Source organism: Centropristis striata, chromosome 7, assembly GCF_030273125.1.
Source record: "Centropristis striata isolate RG_2023a ecotype Rhode Island chromosome 7, C.striata_1.0, whole genome shotgun sequence".
In the NCBI taxonomy this organism is placed as follows: Eukaryota; Metazoa; Chordata; class Actinopteri; order Perciformes; family Serranidae; genus Centropristis; species Centropristis striata.
The window spans coordinates 36,419,925-36,439,152 of NC_081523.1; the positions used below are offsets into that span (position 1 = coordinate 36,419,925).

Here is a 19,228-nt window from a genome sequence, read left to right on the forward strand (position 1 = left end):
TTTACAAAAGCTAAATGCAAAAAATTACAGTGGTGGCTTGTGTATTAAATACATATTAGGCTACAGTGTATTTTACAATGTAGTAATGTATTTTTCAAAAAACAAAACTGTAAAATGTACTGTTTTGGCTGATATATACATTTACAGTGTTTCTGAATTAACTCATTTATCATTTTACGGTCTTTTACTGTCATTTAGCAGTTTTTCACCGTAAAATCTACAGACATTTTTTACAGTGTAGGCGGGCAGTTCCTACAAAATAAAATACATTTTAACACATTTGGCATTTGGCGGTTCAGTTTCATTCAAACAACAATAATGATAAATAACAACTTTTTTAATCATTAGTTTATGGTTCCGTTGTTATGTGGCAGAATACGGCAGCCGGTAGTGAAGTGGTTACCGAGACTGAGTGTTTCTGCAGCCGCTCCCCGGAGCCGCAGAAGGTCCGAGATCTGAAGGGGCCCAGATTCTACCGGTTCACTCACCAGATGAAGAGCAGAATGGCTCCGTTTAGACTCCACTTCAGAGAGCCGAGCCGGACGCTCTGGATCCGGACCAGCTTGATGGTTTCATACTGACACAGATATCCGCAGCACGGCATGCTGCTGGTGCTGGTCCTGGTTCTGGTCCTGGTCTTGGTCCTGCAAGTGTTTGGGGTGTTTCGGTTGTTTTCTCTGACTTCTGTTGTGCAGGAGGAATCTCTGACTCACTTCTTGGCTCTTCTTCCTGTGTGGAGGGTCACATGTCCAGAGAGTCCTGCAGCTGCTCTCATCACTGCAGCTGCAACACACACACACACACACACACACACACGCACACATATTTCTTCAGACTAAATTTACTGGGAAAAATTATTCAACATTTTCACACAATTAAATATGTTTAGATTCTTTTTGTTTTGTTCCTTTGTTGTAATCGTTTTTAATTTTGTGTGGTTTCTTTGCAGCTTTTTGTGTCTGTAGTTGTTATGCATCTGTCACATAGTCAGGAGAGACTTTTTTGTGTTTGCAGTGTACTGATTTATTAATTGTTTTAGTGTTTGAATCATTGTTTTGAGGTGCCTCTCTCTCCTGTGGCTGAAGGACCTCCCCCTGCAGCAACCTGGCACACCTGCAAACACTCATCATCACCTTCCAAATAGATAAGGGGGAGGCAGAGCAGCATGGAGGGGAGGATTCACACAGACACAGCAGAGCAGAGAGAGGAGCAGAGAGAGGAGCAGCGAGAGGAGCAGCGAGAGGAGCAGCGAGAGGAGCAGAGAGAGGAGCAGCGAGAGGAGCAGAGAGAGGAGCAGCAGACGGCGCTGGCTGGACTCTACCTTGTTCCCCCCTTATGCTCCCTATACACCAGAAGACTTTGAAAAGATTTGAAAAGACTCCTGCAAGACTATCAGCTCACACCTGCTCACATCTAAAGACAACTGTTGAGAGTTTTTTGTCCCAGCCTAGTCTCAGACTGAGATTCTACAAAGACTGTGAATCTTGCAGGGTCACTATTTACAAGACTACAACTAGATTTTCTTTAGCATTTTTTTACCTACCATGCAATATTTGTGTGTGCAGTGGTTTGTGTTGGAAAAAGAAAAGAAGATGCCACAAAATGCCCCTCACAAAGCTGAAAAAGGGTTTCTGTTTTTATCACATGAAAAGTTGACTATTTTACAGTAAAAATAGACAAGAAGAATAGATAAGGAAGAATAAAGGAAAGGAAAATTTAGAAAAGAATTCATGATATACATTTATGTCCTATTTAATGATATTTAATTTATTTGTTTAATAAGAATAATTATACTTCTCAGCTCTATCAACTTTCATTTAGTTAATCACACATTAATCATCAATTATTTATTACTTATTTATGTATACATTTATTTATACATTTTAACTGGGTCTGCTTACTGTTCTCTTTACTAAGAAACAGCGCCCCCAAAATCCCGCTTGTGGCCGTAAATATATTACATTTCTATATTTGTATTTAGGACTGAGCTTACTAACATTATTGTGATGTAACTTTTTCCTGCCGGTTTTACTGCCGGTCTGGAACCGCTCTCTATTGGTTGATGATTGTGTTACGCGACTTGCGATAATATCAAACACGTCTGATATGATCGCAAACCAAAGACTAGGAAAAGACTGATATCAAACAGCGCAGATTACTACCTTACACTTAACGATCGGGATGACGGGAGCGCTGTGACTCCAGTAAGACTCCTAGATTTACTAAAGAATTTTAGTTTTTAGTCTGGGACTGGGGAAATCGTTTGGTGTAAACCCAGCATTAAGTGATCTCTGACTCCGTGTACTTGTATCACCAGAGAACAAAGAAACCTGTGACACTTTTTGGCGTTGTCGGCAGGATCTCTGGGTTACAAGTGTGCAGTCATGAGTATTGAAAACCAGGCAGCAGGAGCATCTGGACCAATGGCTTTAATTCAATGTGGCCATGGTTTATGGGTGTGCCTTGGGCCCCAAAGTTTAATGGTAAGAGTGATGGTTTTAAATATGGGGACTGGGCCAATCAGATGAAAGCCCTTCTTAGGGCTCAGAGTCTCACAGAGGAACAAAAAATAGATTTTTTTCTCAGTGCTATAGAAGGGGATGCTAAACGAGAAATCCAGCTGCTTGATGAACACAATAGAAACACAGCAGATAAAATATTTGACTTCTTGAACAGACTGTATGGGGGGAGCTCATCTGCTGCTGACCTTCATGTGAATTTTTTTTAATATAAGGCAAGGCAGCGGGGAATTGCTGAGTGATTGTATACAGATGAATACATTAGAAAAAACATTTTCCTAAAAAACAAAAGTTTAGGGAGAGAGGAAAGTAGACTTACTGTTGAAATCTGCAGCTGCCATCAGAAGAGGACAAATAAAATGAGAATGTCTTTCAATAAAAAGGAATAAGTTGATTTGTATTACTTTAATACGTAATCCTGATATAAGGAGTCAACAACTACTTTTGAAATTGATTGACCATTTAAGTTATTTCTCAAAGAAAATAAATAAATAAAACGTTCTCTGCTTCCAGTAGTTTGTCTGTTGCTGTTGTTGTTGTTTTTTTTACTTTCAGACTATTTTATTAATTGATTAATCAAAGTAATAATTGTTGGCTGCATTAGTTGCAGCCCTAAAAGAGGAAACACAAAAGATTAGAGCAGTGGTTCTCAAATGGGGGTACGTGAGATTTTATAATATACATTTAAAAAGTAGCATCCATGCAAAAATCCTTTAAAAGTAATGATTTAATAAATATTATGGGAAAATAAAAGTATAAGTTCATAAAATGAATTTCATATTCAGTAGGCTATTCAATTTAATTCTCCTAAAAACCCAGAGTGTCCCCATACCAGGATGGTCATATTAAAGTTGGTGGTCTACACATCTTGTGGTTCTGTGTCATGTATGATAGCTAAAAATTATTTAATTAGAATCAACTTATTAAAAAAAGGTAAAAATTTAAACAGTTTAATTGATTTGAAAGAGCACAATATATTAAAAAAAACATACAGAATTTATTTAAGTTCATTTAAAGTGGGTTTAATTGGAGTTACTAAGAAAATTTTGGTTAAATGAACTGAAAATAATTTAAGAATAAGAATTACAATTACATAATATAATTTATTTAAATTAACTTAAAATGTCCACTCAACATAATAAAAATATCTAGATTTAGATAAAGTTATTTCGTGCAACCACTTGTCATAATTAAATTATGTTCATTCAACAAAACATTTTTTGTGTACATTAGTTTGAATCACTACATTTTAGTGATGAGAAATATTTGCAATAAATTTAGTCATGGATTATTAACATTTAAAATGTTTGAAATAGTTGTTTTTTCCAATGTTTGAATTTTGTATGTGTTTATCAGTTCCAAAGTTTAATAAATCAGACACTGATGACACAGCGCTCTGTTTTTAACCTTTTTTTTTTTTTTTTCTTTTTAACAAAAGTGCTTCTGCCCTGGTTAGGGGGTACTTGGCTGAAAAACTATTTCACAGGGGGAATATCACTGAAAATGGGTTGAGAACCACTGCTTTAGATAACAGTGTATTCCAGATAAACATACTGAGGTTTATTTACTAGAACAAATAGAAAATTCTGATTATCTTCCCATGGTGGAAACATGCCAGGACATGTCTGTGTTGGGTACAAAAAATCTGGTATTGCATTTGAATTTTTTCCCAGATTTGTTTTGAAGATAAAGACCTTGTTGTTCCCGGCAGGAACAGTGGATTTCTGTGACGAAAAACTGACCGTGAGAAAACAATGACAGTCACTCAGAGTGTGTAACAGTCATGTGTGCAGAGGAATGTCACAGAGAACATTTAGTCTGGTGCTTCACTTCACTACAGATTTGCTGTTTGACTATTTCCATGTTATGCCACTAAATACTTCCAGTCCACTATGTACACTTCCAGTACATTTATTTGGCAGCTGTAGATAATAAATACTCTGTAGACTGAGTTTACTTGCTACTTGACATCATCATTCTGGGAAAACATTCTCTGAACCCCTGAAACATATTTTAAAAGATCACCAAAAATACACCATTTATTGTAGAAAGAAACCGTAAAAACAGGCATTATCGCCGGAATCTTAACTTTCTGACAGTTCAGCTCATCTGCTACGAAAGTTTCAGTTATAAAAAGTGTCCAAAACTTGTGTTAAAATGTTGATATTTGTGTCAGAATCTCTTTATTCTCCATGTGTCATTAAAAATAAACCAGATCCAGTTAAAAACATTAAATTCTGCTCCTCAGAGACACTGTGAAGACATGATTGATTCTGCTGAGACCAACGGTCACGAGACAAATATTCACTGAAAATCTGTTTACACAGAGCAGAGAGGACAGGAGAGGCTGTTTACACAGAACAGAGAGGAGAGGACAGGAGAGGCTGGAGACATGACAATATTTCAATATGAACAATATGTGGAGAAAACTGATCTTGGTCATTTTGTGTCTTTTTTTGGTAATTTTATGTCTTCTTTTGGGAATTTTTATCTTTTTTTGGTCATTTTACATATTTTTTGGTCGTTTTATGTCATTTGTGGTTATTTTGTGTCTTTTTTTTTTTGTCATTTTGGGTCTTTGTTGTGTTGGTTTTGGTCATTTTGTGTGACAATACTTTAATATGTACAATATGTAGAGACATTTTTTTCCCAATATTTCTGACACTGACTTCCAATTTTTAAAATTAATTTATCAGAGAAATTTTATTTTTCTGTCATTCTGTGTTATTCTGCACAAAGACATGTTTGAGTTGTTCCCACTTCTAGCCATGATTGGGCTGATTCAACAGAGCTTCAGGATTTATAGATTAATTGAGATTGTATATATTGCATTGAAACACAAGGACACATGTAATGAAGTGTTTTTATATATTGCCATAGTGTAACTTTAAAGGGATAGTTTGGTGTTTTTTTGCCGTGGGGTTATACTTTAGCCACCTAAAAAAGTGAAAGTGTGAGTCCTGATTCACCAGAGTCACACAATAACACATAGAAACGAACTAATCAAGACAGCAGTAAACCAGCAACATATCTGTTCTGTAAGGTAAAATGACTGTTTTTGTCAATGGAGTCTGGTGGCTTTGAAGAGAGCATTACAGTTTCAGTAACCTGTCACAGAGGCCCATACCACAGCAAGGTAAAGTGGTAAAAATACTCTTAATATAGCGTTTACATGGCTCAATGTACTGACCGTCATCACTGACTATAGATAAGTACCTCATACAACTTCTAAAAACTCCAATCTATCCCTTTAAGGATGTGGAATAGATATATGGATAATATTTCTTCCACTGCTGCATGTCTGATATTTAGCCATCCAACCCAACATACTCAAAAACAAGCTGACAGAGATGGGAGTGGATCTTTCCTTCATCTCCTGAATCACAGATTACCTGACAGGAAGACCACAGTATGTCAGGTTGGGGAACTGTGTTTCTGGGACATTAATGAGCAGCACAGGGGCTCCACAAGGCACTGTTCTGGCTCCATTCCTGTTCACACTGTACACAGCAGACTTCAAATACAACTGTGAGTCCTGCCACATCCAGAAGTACTCGGACGACACTGCTATTGTGGCATGTGTATCAGGAATGGACAGGAGTCTGAATATAGGGATCTGATAAAAGCCTTCAGTGACTGGAGTCACAAGAACTATCTCCTACTGAACACCTCAAAGACTAAGGAAAGGATCATAGATTTCCGCAGCTTCAAGCCCCCCTTCAGCCAGTGAATACCTGTGGGGTGGACATGGAGGTGGTGCCAATTAAAAAAAAAAAAACATTTTTTTATGGAAATGGGTATAAATAATTTCAAAACCCAAAAAACATTTCTACTGTTTGTTTTTTGTTGTTGTTGTTGTTGTTTTTTAGTATGTTGACTTTTCTATTTCTCACATTTTCTATTGAGGCTTTAAGTCAAAATCATTATCAAGAAAACCATGGAAAATGTTTCTGGTCGAGGACGACTGACTCTATGCGCAACTGGACCTTAACCCCCGTGTCCCTCCCCCATTCCTACCCCTCCCTTCCCTCTTATGTTATCCCTTTCTGTCTGTTTGTGTCTTATCTTCCTCTTATTCAATTTTTATTATTATTATTATGTATTTATTTATTTTTCTCTTATATGTTCATCTTCATTTATTTATTTTTGTTTTTTCTATTTGTTTTGTTTTTGTATTTTTTGACTATAACTTTGGTGTTTTCATTTATTTTGTACTTGCCTAGTCTATGGATGTATTGGATAAACTGATGTGTGCTCTGACAGCTGATATAATTATGCATCCAAGGAAAATCCAATAAGAATAATTTTGAAAAAAAAGAGAAAATCATGGAAAATGTCTGGATATCAGCTCTTAAACTCTTGTTGTTATCATTATATTTGTCCAAACAAATGGACATTTAGTTGTACCAGACATTAAAATGAACAAGAAATTGAAGAAAACAAGGGTGGTCTAATCATTTTTTCCCAAGACTGTATGTTCTGCATGCACATGTAAGTCAGGTAAAGTTAAGTTTAAAAATCTAAAAGACAGTATTTGGATGATTTATTTTAATACTTGTGGAGTGGGGATCATTAATGTACATTCAATCCAAAACAGATCACCATCGAACACACAATGAGTTGTCGTAAAACACATTTGTGCTCATTTTTCCTTGTGAATGTGTAAAAACTTCAGACAGAGTTTGGACACTTGGACAGCTGCAGTTTTCACAACAGTTTAATACCTGGAAGCTGGTATAATGACAAAAATCACTATAAAACCGTGAATTTAAATCATATTACGTTCACTCTGACACCGATGGCAGATTTATCTTTGTTTGATACTCAGCTGAAAATCTTCCTCCACTTTGGTTTCATCATCTCCACATCGGAGCTCTGTATCTTCTGCGGCAGGCTGCTCACCTTCATGATCGCATCGTGAGCTTCGTCAAACAGCTTCTCGCCGAGCGCCTTCTTCACCCGATCCCTCCAGGCCACCAGCTTCGGCCGGCCTTCGAACACATCCACGCCGGTCCCGACGGGCTGCGAGACACAAAGCAAACACCACATCAGGTACGTGATAGATTACATTATTCACTATTAATATTTGTAAGAAATGTTTCCATATCCAGAACTCCATATGTTCTATACAAAAACCTTCTTTTTAACTCAGACAATCATAGCTACACGACTAGACATGCAGCCAGCGGAAAGTTCTCACTACCAATAATAATAAAAACTAGAAAATTTCCTCTGGGGAAATTTTGAAAGGGCCACGGGGGCTACTGCCGGTGTGTGTGTGTGTGTGTGTGTGTGTGTGTGCGTGTAATTAAAATCACATAAAGTTACTGTGTGTGTGTGTGTGTGTGCGTGCATGCGTGCGTGCGTGCGCGTGCTTGAAGCATGTGTATGCATGTGTGAGGAGTGTGCGTGATTACGCGCATGAGTGTGTGTGTCTGTAACTGTAATCACATCAAAGATCAAAGGCAATCAGATCAAAGCAATCAACAGAATTAACTGTCACCTGTTAATGAAAGAGTGACAGCAGCCAGAGGTGGACTGGAATTTCTGGCCTTGAACAGAAAGCATTTTTGGCAAAACCATAATAGCTATCATTGATCCGACTTCACTTTGAGCGTCCTGAGTTCTTCCTGAACATCTACATATGGGTTTTTTTTAAGAAAAATGAAAAAATAGCTTTGTTAGAGCGATCTAAAAAAACTGTTCTATCTTCCCTTTTTCCGAAATCTCCCTGCATTTTTAATATGGGAGCCAATGAGGCTGTTGGTGCGTGTTGGTGGATCATCTGTGCATCCTACGCCCAAACTATAACTCTGACAGCTTTACTAGAGGATTGTGAGGGAGAAGACAAATTTTCCTACATTTCTATGTATAAATTATTTCTGTAGAGTGAAATTTGCGGCCTGGAGCACAGTTTTCAAATTTATTTTTTGACAATTTTTTCTCTCCCTCTACACTCTGAGCGATGACATCACACACTCTGACACGAACATTCCGTGCAATACACACCCATTATAATCTCAGAATTTCTCCAAAAATGATCATGGTCATTGAACAGGGATTGATAAAAAACTATATGACCTATCGAAATGCAAATTAATACACCAATACACAAGACTTGTGTCTACTGTTTAAAGTTTAAATGGAGTCTCTAGGTGAAATTATGCCGGAGAAGTAGGCGTTTAAAAATCTCCAATTATTGTTCTTTTTCGCTCATTTTTTGTCGCCCGTCCCATTCATTTCAATGCAAAATTTTGGGCAGTTTTTCACGACTTACGTCGCGAAAAATTCGTATTCTGTAGAGAAAAATGATAGCAAACCAATCCCGATCAAACCGCACGTTTTGATATATAATTTGTCCTGCAACTCTTCAAGTTGTAGGACTAGTAGCGGGACGAAATTGCGTCCGGAAGAGGAATAAGATAAAATACACAGTATAACAGTAGTGCTCGGGGCTTTGCACTGGTCCCTACAGCTATTGCTGTATGGGACCAGTGCTCGGTGCGATTGCCCCGAGGCCCTAATAATCAGCTATGACCGCTTGGAACCTACTTCCCAAACAATTTGAACAAACCATTAGCACAAAAGACTTTAAATTATTATTGAAAATACATCTCTTAAATGGATACATATACTAATTATGAATATGTAATATGTTAGTAAGGTATATTAACTACTACGCAATGAATATAGCTATAGTGCATTAAATGTATAAAGTGTAAAGAATGTATAAAAGATCTGACTTTGAAGATTTGCTATCTTTTATCTTCTTGGTTTTATTTTTGGTGTTTTCTTTTTTTCTAGACTATTCCCATTGTTAATTATTTAAGTTTGTTTTAATTCAAGTTGTATGTACTGTATATTATATGTCGGACCCCAGGAAGAATAGCTGCAGTTGTGCTGCAGATAATGGGGACCCAAATAAAACAATAAACAATCAGTTGACCACATTTCTATTCATCAGATATATTTTCATGCAAATAAAATTGTTTTTAAATATGTCATCAGATATGTCGAGCTGATACACTTCCTTCTCCCCTGCCAAAACTATACTGCAAGCTGTCCATTAACGGCAGAACTTGGAAAAAATATAAGAGAAAATCAAAATTGAAGACAAGATCATTTAATTGTTGATGTTGTTTTTCCAGCCAATTTTAATTATTTATTTGTTTAAAAGGATTCTCTAACGATGTGTTGGGAAACTATACATTCTTTTTAAAAATGGTCGAAGTTAACTAGTATGGTAGTTTATTTGTAAGCAAGTTTGTGTTAGTTTATTTAGCTAGTTATTTAGTTAGTTTATGTGAGATTATGTGTTTGTTAGTCAGTCGGTTCGTAGTTAGATAGTTAGTTTATTTGTTAGTAAGTTTGTGTTAGTTTGTCTGTTTATGTGCTAGTTAGTTAATTAGTTAGTTAGTTAGTCTGTTTATGGATGGATGGATGGATGGATGGATGGATGGATGGATGGATGGATGGATGGATGGATGGATAGATAGATAGATAGATAGATAGATAGAAAGTTTGTCTGTTTATGTGTTAGTTAGGTATGGTAAGTTATTGTAAGTTAGTTAGTTAGTTAGTTAGTTTCTGTGTACCGTACTTTCCGCACTATAAGGCGCACCGGAGTATAAGCCGCAGCAGCTAAATTGAATGATGTGTACATATATAAGCCGCACTGGACTATAAGCCGCAGGTGTTTTAATGTTTAATTACCATATGTAAGGGTTCGTGCACAGAGGGGATTGTCGGGAAAGAGATGGCTGCTTGAGGAAGCTTCTTTTACAGTCTTTAACTTAAAAGCTGCATCATATGCATTTCTACGTTTGTTTTCCATAATGACGGTTTGAGCATGAAAACTTCCTTTGCACAAACTATCTCGCTCTCTTAATGTCGGTCTTGCTCTCGTTCTGTCTCTCGTTTCACTCTCGGTTTCACTTTTACTTTTGCGCGCTACCTGTTTCACTCTTTTCCGGCGCCCTGCCAGATTGGCTCGGGGTCCTTCGTCTGCCGCTGATTACGGCACAGCGACTCCAGCGACTCCAACAAACTAAGTAGCTTTCGACACAAATACACACAGACAAGTGAAAAATAGCTTTAAAGTATATGAAGGACCCCGAGCCGATCTGGTACGTACACCTGCCTCCAGCTTTTCCTGCTGGAGCCCGCCGCTCCTCGCGGACCGGTCATAGAGCCCATAGAGTTAAAGTTGGTGGACTGTAACCTGTAAAATCCATAGATTTAGGAGGTAACCTAGTGGCCGTTAGCTGTAAAAATCCATAGATTAGCCGCACCGTTATATAAGCCGCAGAATCGGAAAATGGGGAAAAAGGCGCGGCTTATAGTCCGAAAATTACGGTAGTTTTTTCTGCCAATTTTAGTTCATTTATTTGTTTAAAGGGATTCTCTAACGAGGTGTTGGGAAAAGAAACAGGAGCGGAGATATCCTGACTTTTGGTCTCTAATACGGGTCAAATTCAGAATATTCTGGATCTTACATTTCTCATAATGCAACTCAAACTTAGGACAACCTCCTAGAAAACTACAAAAGACGTAATACAACTGTTTTCACATAGTCTACACCACAACAGCTACATTAAAATTGTAAATAATTATGGAAAAACTTTATTATTATAATAATTATGTTGTAGCAGTAGACGTTCTTACTTGCATTTACTTACCAGTAGGATTACTAGAAATATTCTTAGTATTACCTGCATGATCTCAACTATAGCCACCAGATCAGCCAGAGAGATTTTGTCGCCCAGGATGAAAGGTTTGTTCTGCAGAAATTTCTCCTCCAGCATTTGGGTCGACTGATTCAGATCCTCGATAGCAGAGTCCATCTTCTCCTTCGGGGCCTCAGAGCCCATCATGATTGGGAACAGAGCCTGGTCAAAGAGACAAACACACAGATTAGTCAGATAAGATAAGATAAGATAAGATACACTTTATTGTTCTTGGAAAGAAATTTGTCTTGGACTCCAATGCTGTCATATAAGACTGCTTTACAGTAATAACAGTACAGGTACAGACAATACATACATAAAGGCCACAGGCCACATATCACATACACAGTACACAAGAAACAGTGCAATGCACACATACACACACACACACACACACACACACACACACACACACCTGCCCAGACCCTCCCTCACCCACTGTATTATGCCATGGGTCATGATCAATAGTACAATTGCACAGTTTGTTTGGTCCTGGGGGCATTTTGGATCTTAATTTATATATTTATTATTTTATTTATTCGTTTATTTAACAGGGACAGTGCATGGCTCTCAGCCGTACCAGAGTTAGCTACTAGCTAAAGGCTGTTTACACAGAACAGAGAGGAGAGGACATGAGAGGCTGTTTACACAGAGCAGAGAGGAGAGGACAGGAGAGGCTGTTTACACAGAGCAGAGAGGAGAGGACACGGAGGCTGTTTACACAGAGCAGAGAGGAGAGGACAGGAGAGGCTGTTTACACAGAGCAGAGAGGAGAGGACACGGAGGCTGTTTACACAGAGCAGAGAGGAGAGGACAGGAGAGGCTGTTTACACAGAGCAGAGAGGAGAGGACAGGAGAGGCTGTTTACACAGAGCAGAGAGGAGAAGACAGGAGAGGCTGTTTACACAGAGCAGAGAGGAGCGGACAATTTTCCCCAATATTTTCGACACTTGTGGGCACTTGGAAAAGTGTTTATATATAAATTCCAATTCCATTCCATTCCAAATCCATTTCTATTCCAATTTTTTAAAAATAATTTATCAGAGACATTCTACATTTTCTGTCATTCTAACTGTGTTATTCTGCCCAAAGACATGTTTGAGTTGTTTCCACTTCTAGCCATGATTGTGCTGATTCCACAGAGCTGCAGGACTTATAGATTTAGATTTTAGATTTATAGAGATTTTATATATTGCAGAGAAACACAGAGAAGAATGTATAAAGAGCAAAAAACGCCCTGAAACTGCTTGTTGGGGTTCAGAGGGTTAGTATTCTGAAAGTACATTAATAAAAAAGTAGTTTCAAATGTTTACCTGTGTACATCCATCCAACTGCATTGGATGGATAAATTATAGTGAGTTTCCCTCTCGCGCCATCATCAGGTTAAGATTTTAACTTGTCTAAGCAAGCAAAACATAGCATTACTGAGCCTCATAAAGCTTTTATCAAAACATAATAAAATATCATGTCAACATATTTAACTTTAACTTAAAATTGACTTCTCAAGTATGGATTTATAGCAGCAGGGGAGGACAGTTTAAATGATTATGTAACTGAAGATTTCAGCGCCAGCTCATGTTTGAAGTGTTGAAATGTGTGTGCAGACGGTGAGGTTATTCTGGGACTCGTACCTTGAGCAGGAAGACCTTGGACCCGTGAGCTCTGAGGTTCATGTGCTGCCAGGACAGGTACTCATTAACACGAGCTCGCTGCTGCAGGTCGGCAGGATACCAGTGATCTGCCACTGACGACGAGTGCTTCTGCACCAGGTACTCCAGGATCGCAGTGCTGCAACACATGAGTGGAGTGGAGAAAATTTAGACTTCAAACCAATGTTCTAATGAGCCGTTTCACCTCCAATCAACCATTTAACAGAAATACATATTTATTGAAATTAAAGGGAACTAATGTGATGAACAGATGCTTCCAGAAAAACGGTTTTCCTGTATATACAGAACCTGGTCTCACAGAAATCCGTGGAATAGCCACGGAATCGCTCAAATTTCCGTGAAACTGACACGGATTTCGCTACAATGCAAGTTAATGACAGTCATATCCCGTGGCTATTGGTTTGTTCCAAGTCACGTGACTTTCAAGGTCCCGGCGGTCAGAACAAAAAACATGGCGGACAGTTCTCTCATTTTTAGTGAAAAATCAATATTTTCACTTAGTTTCTGCATAAAAATGGATTTTGACCACATTTCTAGCGAGAAATATATGTTTTATTTTCTAAATATTCACTCAGTGAATGTACATAATCACTTTGTATGTTGGAATAGCCACGGGATATGACTGTCATTAACTTGCATTGTAGCGAAATCCGTGTCAGTTTCACGGAAATTTGAGCGATTCTGTGGCTATTCCACGGATTTTGAGTTAAGCGAAATCCGTGGCTATTTCACGGATTCCTGTGAGACCATGTTGATATACAGTACAGGCCAAAAGTTTGGACACACCTTCTCATTCAATGCGTTTTTCTTTATTTTCATGACTATTTACATTGTAGATTCTCACTGAAGGCATCAAAACTATGAATGAACACATATGGAATTATGTACTTAACAAAATAAGTGTGAAATAACTGAAAACATGTCTTGTATTTTAGATTCCTCAAAGTAACCACCCTTTGCTTACTAGAATATAAGACATGTTTTCAGTTATTTCACACTTTTTTGTTAAGTACATAATTCCACATGTGTTCATTAATAGTTTTGATGAATTTACAATGTAAATAGTCATGAAAATAAAGGAAACGCATTGAATGAGAAGGTGTGTCCAAACTTTTGGCCTGTACTGTATCTCTAAAAGCAAGAAGTGTGTGTGTGTGTGTGTGTGTGTGTGTGTGTGTGTGTGTCTAGGGTACATGCACAAATTATGCATGTTGAGAAAAAGAGGATTCTGTGAATTAATCTGCTTGTGACACATGAGGAATAAATGTTTGTTTTTCTAACTCTACAAGAATTGATTTATCTCAGTTGGAGACGTGTAGCTGTAACTAGTAGTTTAGTCGCCTTTCTGCAGCAGCAATCATTTATTTATCCATTTGGACATGTAATATGTCAGTTTTCGAAAATGCTCGAACCGTTTTGTAGATGTAAGGGAGTCTTAACCACAGTTGTACCTTTCTGTCAGAACGAAGCTTCCATCCTTCATGACAGGAACCTTCCTCATGACGCTGAGTTTTCCAAACTCCTCGCTGTACTGATGCCCTGAGACAAACACACACACATGAATGACAAGCACAGATTTGTTCAGATGAGGACAAAATGTCCACTTTCAGTTTGTGTAAGTGAGGGACGGGGGGGTTACAGCACTTGGGAAACAAGAGAAGAGGGAAATATCTTGTGTAAACACAAGATGTTTTTTTTTCACCCTCCCTCCCTTTTCCTTCAAATCTGCTTTCAAACGCTTTTCCTTCCTTTATTTTCTTTCCCCAGCACCTCTCTGTTATACTCAATCACCTCAGAGACACAGGAATGTTTTGTCTGGATGCTTTGACCTCCGACCCGTGACATCCCTCCCACTGTTTGCTTGTGCGCTCGGTTATCTAGGAGTTAACGTAACGGCACTCCTCGCTGGCTGAGACCGACAGCTTTCTGGGTGAAATGTGGAAACTGATAGCCCAGAGGAGGAGTTTTTCTTTCTCGAATGTTCACGCTTAGAGAACAAGTTCAAGGCTGCGGGGACGTTCAACTCCCAGTTCCTGCAGAATGTGTTCACGTAGTAACAAACACAAGAAGAAAAGTATTACTATGCAGATTTCTGAGGCGAGAGCTAATCAACAAGTTCAAAGTTTGCAGGTTATTAAACTCTGTAAACATCTGGGAACGTTTTGTTCACTCCTAAAAGCTTTAGTTTTTAAGACAGAAGTGAAGCTAAAACCTACACAGACCGTCAATGCATGCATGGAAAAGTTCTCTCCTGTGTGTCTGTCTGCGATTACCTGCAGAGAGGTCCACCAGCTTGAACTCAAAGGGAATCCCGACAGCTTTGGCAAACAGGAAGACGGAGCGGCAGGGCTGGGAGTGCAGATCCAGATAGAGCTCCATCATGTCAGAGTGTGCAGGCTGTTGTGTTTCCAGCTTTCTCCTGCAGCGACTGTTATCCTCCGTCTGCACAGAACTCCGCCTCTCTGCGCTCTGAGGCTCGCTGATTTTTAAATGGTGGCGACAGTTCAAAGTGAGCAGGCCGTCGTGGTTGAGCAGTCTGACCTTTGGCCTCGGCCTGGCCCAACATTTTGTAAACATTGCTGAGATTATCACATTTTTATCTGAGTGTCCTCTTTATTCTGGAGAGTCATCAGTGTAAACAGGGTTAATGCTCACACAGATAAAGACTTTTAAATGCTCCTGTGCAGACCAAGGTTATAATAGTTTTGGATTTTTCATTAGTTTTAGTTTTAATTTCGTTGTGAATTTTTGTTTTCAAATTCAGTTAGTTTTAGTTAGTTTTTAGAGTGAGTTTTCTAGTTTTAATTTAGTTTTTATTTTTTGAAAATGCTTCGTTTTAGTTTAGTTTTTATTAGTTTTAGTGTTAGTTTTAGTTTTTTTGTAATGGCCTATGTGTTGGGTGCCAGATTCAAAGAGGTCATAATACATTTAGCCTTTATTACCTTTGGTTTATCCATCTCAGCCCCAATAAGGTTATTAACTCTTACAGTTCTGGGTGTTTTGAATTTTGGTTCTAGTGTAGACATCCAAGTCTCAGTAACATATTTACCATGTGTTGCATGTTCAAATAGAAACACTGAATTATGAATGAAAAAAGTTGACAAAAACGAAAACTAAGGACATTTCCACAATAATTTTAGTTAGTTTTAGTTAGTTTTGTAACCACACAATACAGTTTCAGTTAGTTATCTTTTTTTTTTAAAACTCTAGTTTTTATTTTTATTTCAGTTAACGAAAATGTTTTTTCAATTCTAGTTTTCGTTAACTATAATAACCTTGGTGCAGACTCTGTCCTCTTGTGATTTGCACCGATTTGAACTCTTATTATTACACAAACTCTAATTAAATAACAGGGTGATTCTCATGAACATGGTACAGCTCATAGCAAAAATTGAAAAAAGAGCATGGAATACATATTTTCTTTGACCCTTTATAACATAGACAATCTAAAGTCACTGTTTAATATGAATTTATAATCTATTTGAATTTTTAAGAGACACTGTGAGCAAAATTCATTACCATAACATATATATATAAACAAAAAAAAACAATAAAAGTAGTTTTTTTTTTCTTTGGCAAGCACTTAAATATGCTCAAGGGTAGCTGGCATCACCAAAATGTATTTTATTAAAATATACACATATTTTAATGCAAACAATTCTATCATTACCTTAACATTTAACTATTTTTTGTCATCAAATTTCATTCAGATTTTGTTTTTTATACATTTTTAAAAACATTATATTTGATTATATTCTGTTAAATTACACATTTTTTAAACAAATATACATTTATTTTTATAAAGTTTATTAAATATTTATTGTGTATAAGTGTGGGGAAACCATGACATTTTTATCGAAGCATTACAGTAATGAATTTGTGAGTCAAAAATATGTTAAAATAATACTATTTTAACACAAAACAATGAATTGTGCCTCATTATGGCTGTATTGTTCATTCATATAACAGTGAAATATATTTAGTTTAATAAAGTATGTCCTTATAATCTTCACAGACAGAACTTAGACTGGCTTCATGAGAATCACCCAGGAGCTGGCTAGTGTCTAAAAAACTACATTTCACTCATATTTGGGTATAAGAATAATTATTCAGTAACTATTTTGCCAATTGATCGTTTATGATATTTATCAAGTGAAATGCAGAATATGCTGTTTCTTTTTTCCAGTTTCTCAAATGTGAGAATTTTCTGCTTTCCTTTGTTTTAATGACTGTAAATGAAATATTTTTAGGTTTTGGACAGAAATAGATGTCTGTGATGGGCATTTTTCACAGTTTATTTTTTTATTTTTATGTGTTTGGTGTACAAGCATGACTACTCCAGCCTGTTTTTCTACGTTTTCTAACTTTTTGGCATTATTCTTTTGTCTTTTCTTTCTAGAGATTTCTAGTTACTTTTTGAAGCTGTGGCCTCTCTAAAGACGTTGGTGAGAGTGGAGAGAGTTCTATTCATTATTTTCATGGTGAAAGTTTCACTCCAACTTGATTCTGATTGATTTTATAGACTAAAATAAACCAGAAGACAATTAGTCAACAGAATAATGATCATCAATAATTAGAAAATAACTTTCTGATTTCAGAACATTAATTATCTAGCCTGGGTATACCCAGACTGCCTTGCGCGTTCGAATTTAATTTCGAACCTCCATCCAGTCTGGAAACCAGGAAGGTTTCTTAGCCCTGTTTTAGGGATCCAATCACAGAGCGGGGAGGGACGGCAAGACGATGACGCGTACTACTCGGCACTTGGAAGCTTGTAGTTTTCTTTTCTTAGTTTAGAGCGAAAGTTGAAAGGCGAAAGGTCTCTCGGCGGCTCCGCTGTCCCCCGGCTCATAGCGAGATCACCGGTAGCACCGGTAGCACCGGTGCACGAGCACGAGCCGGCGGTCTCGCCGGTGATCTCGCCGGTGATCTGGCGGAGCCCCCAGACACCCGCAGCAGCTTGTTTATTGCCCATAAAATCAGTGGATGTGTGTGGCAGAATGACATGAGGGGGAATAAAGCGTGAAAATAAATCTTACAGAAAGCGAGAACTGGAGAAGCAAAGCAGCAAACAACACTCTCTCACAGACACACACACAACAAACATCCATCTCTGTTGCTCTACTACGTCATCTGGTATAACTGATCTGATTGGCTAAGAGCTACCTACAGACGCTTTTGATAGACATTCTAAGCGCCCAATAAACGGCTCCAGAGGATCGTAAACCACACCTCCTCTACGGAGAAATGAATGGTTGGTTTCCAGACCAAATCTCATTTGAGATTTGTCTGGTGTTAGCCAGGCTATTAAATATCGACAAATCTATATAAACAGGCACTTTTAACTAAAGCTTTTATTTTAAAACGGGGCGATGAGAGAAGAAAACTTCATCTTTCTCACTGTTGACTGGATCAGGTTCAGCAGTCTGCAGAGGTGGATCAGCCTCTGGATCAACAGCTGGATGTGTTCTCACTGCAGAGTTGATGAGAGACAGATATATAGATATATCTTTAGTTATTTATCATTTATTAATTGATAAGCTGTGTTTCTGCAGCAGCATGTTATGCATGTATATTATTTATTTACCCAACCAGGATTACAGAGCAACATTTGGAGTCATGTTGACCATTTTCTTGCCATCTGATTGCTATAACTCCACTATTTATTCTCTATTTTGTTCTTTTTTGGTCTCTATAAACAACAGAGAAACAACATATGTGGCTCTTTAGCTGCTAAATGCTCAACTGTCTTCGCCATCACAGTGAGGTTTTTTTTGTTAAAAACAGCTGTCTGCTGCTGCAGCTGAAAATTACACTTTGCTGTTTATAAATATTATGATGAGACCAGTTAACAGCTGATCTGATTCTAGTGGGATTCAAAACAAGGTGTGACAAGGTAACAGCTGCAGTGTGTTCTGGGTTGTTAACACCGCTGTTATAAAAACAAGCACTACATACTCAACATGTGTACTATCATTCAGCATCATTTTTTGTGAATAAACCTCAGTTTGTGTCTGTCATTCCTGATAGCGGCCTCGCCGGATGGAGAAGTGCCATGTTTTCATTGTTTCTTCACAAGTGTAGGAGTACTTTCTTTTAAAATGTGAACCGCAGGCAAACTTTAAAATCTTTTTTTAAAAACAAAAAACAAACAAACACTAGGCCCTTTCATACCGCTCTGTAATGTCTCGCCTGCACTATGAACGTGCCAGAATCGGGATGCCGGGATCAAATGATTTTTAATTTTCCGCTTCTCTGATTAACTCCGGAGGCGGAAAATTGGTGGGACTGTTGGAAGTTGGTCCACTATGAA

The 19,228-nt window shown here is 37.8% G+C and overlaps 2 protein-coding genes and 1 pseudogene across 2 annotated transcripts in view; all 3 read right to left on the reverse strand.

Annotated features, from left to right (window-relative positions):
* Positions 1–1,263, reverse strand: part of LOC131974662 (P2X purinoceptor 4-like) — a 30,680-nt pseudogene extending 29,417 nt beyond the window's left edge.
* A 5,955-nt stretch (positions 1,264–7,218) lies between these two features.
* On the reverse strand, positions 7,219–15,355 carry gstt1a (glutathione S-transferase theta 1a). The gene is made up of 5 exons (XM_059337087.1): positions 15,189–15,355; positions 14,367–14,454; positions 12,877–13,033; positions 11,231–11,407; positions 7,219–7,541 (listed from the first exon to the last, which is right to left on the reverse strand). Exons 1-5 carry the CDS (start codon positions 15,295–15,297, stop codon positions 7,344–7,346), a joined length of 729 nt encoding a protein of 242 aa, XP_059193070.1. The 5' UTR covers positions 15,298–15,355; the 3' UTR covers positions 7,219–7,343.
* Positions 15,326–19,228, reverse strand: part of LOC131974668 (median body protein-like) — a 31,577-nt gene continuing 27,674 nt past the window's right edge. Inside the window, 2 exon segments of the mRNA XM_059337075.1 lie at positions 15,326–15,469; positions 18,317–18,388. Of these exon segments, the coding sequence (XP_059193058.1) occupies positions 15,420–15,469; positions 18,317–18,388 (122 nt within the window). The 3' untranslated portion in view covers positions 15,326–15,419.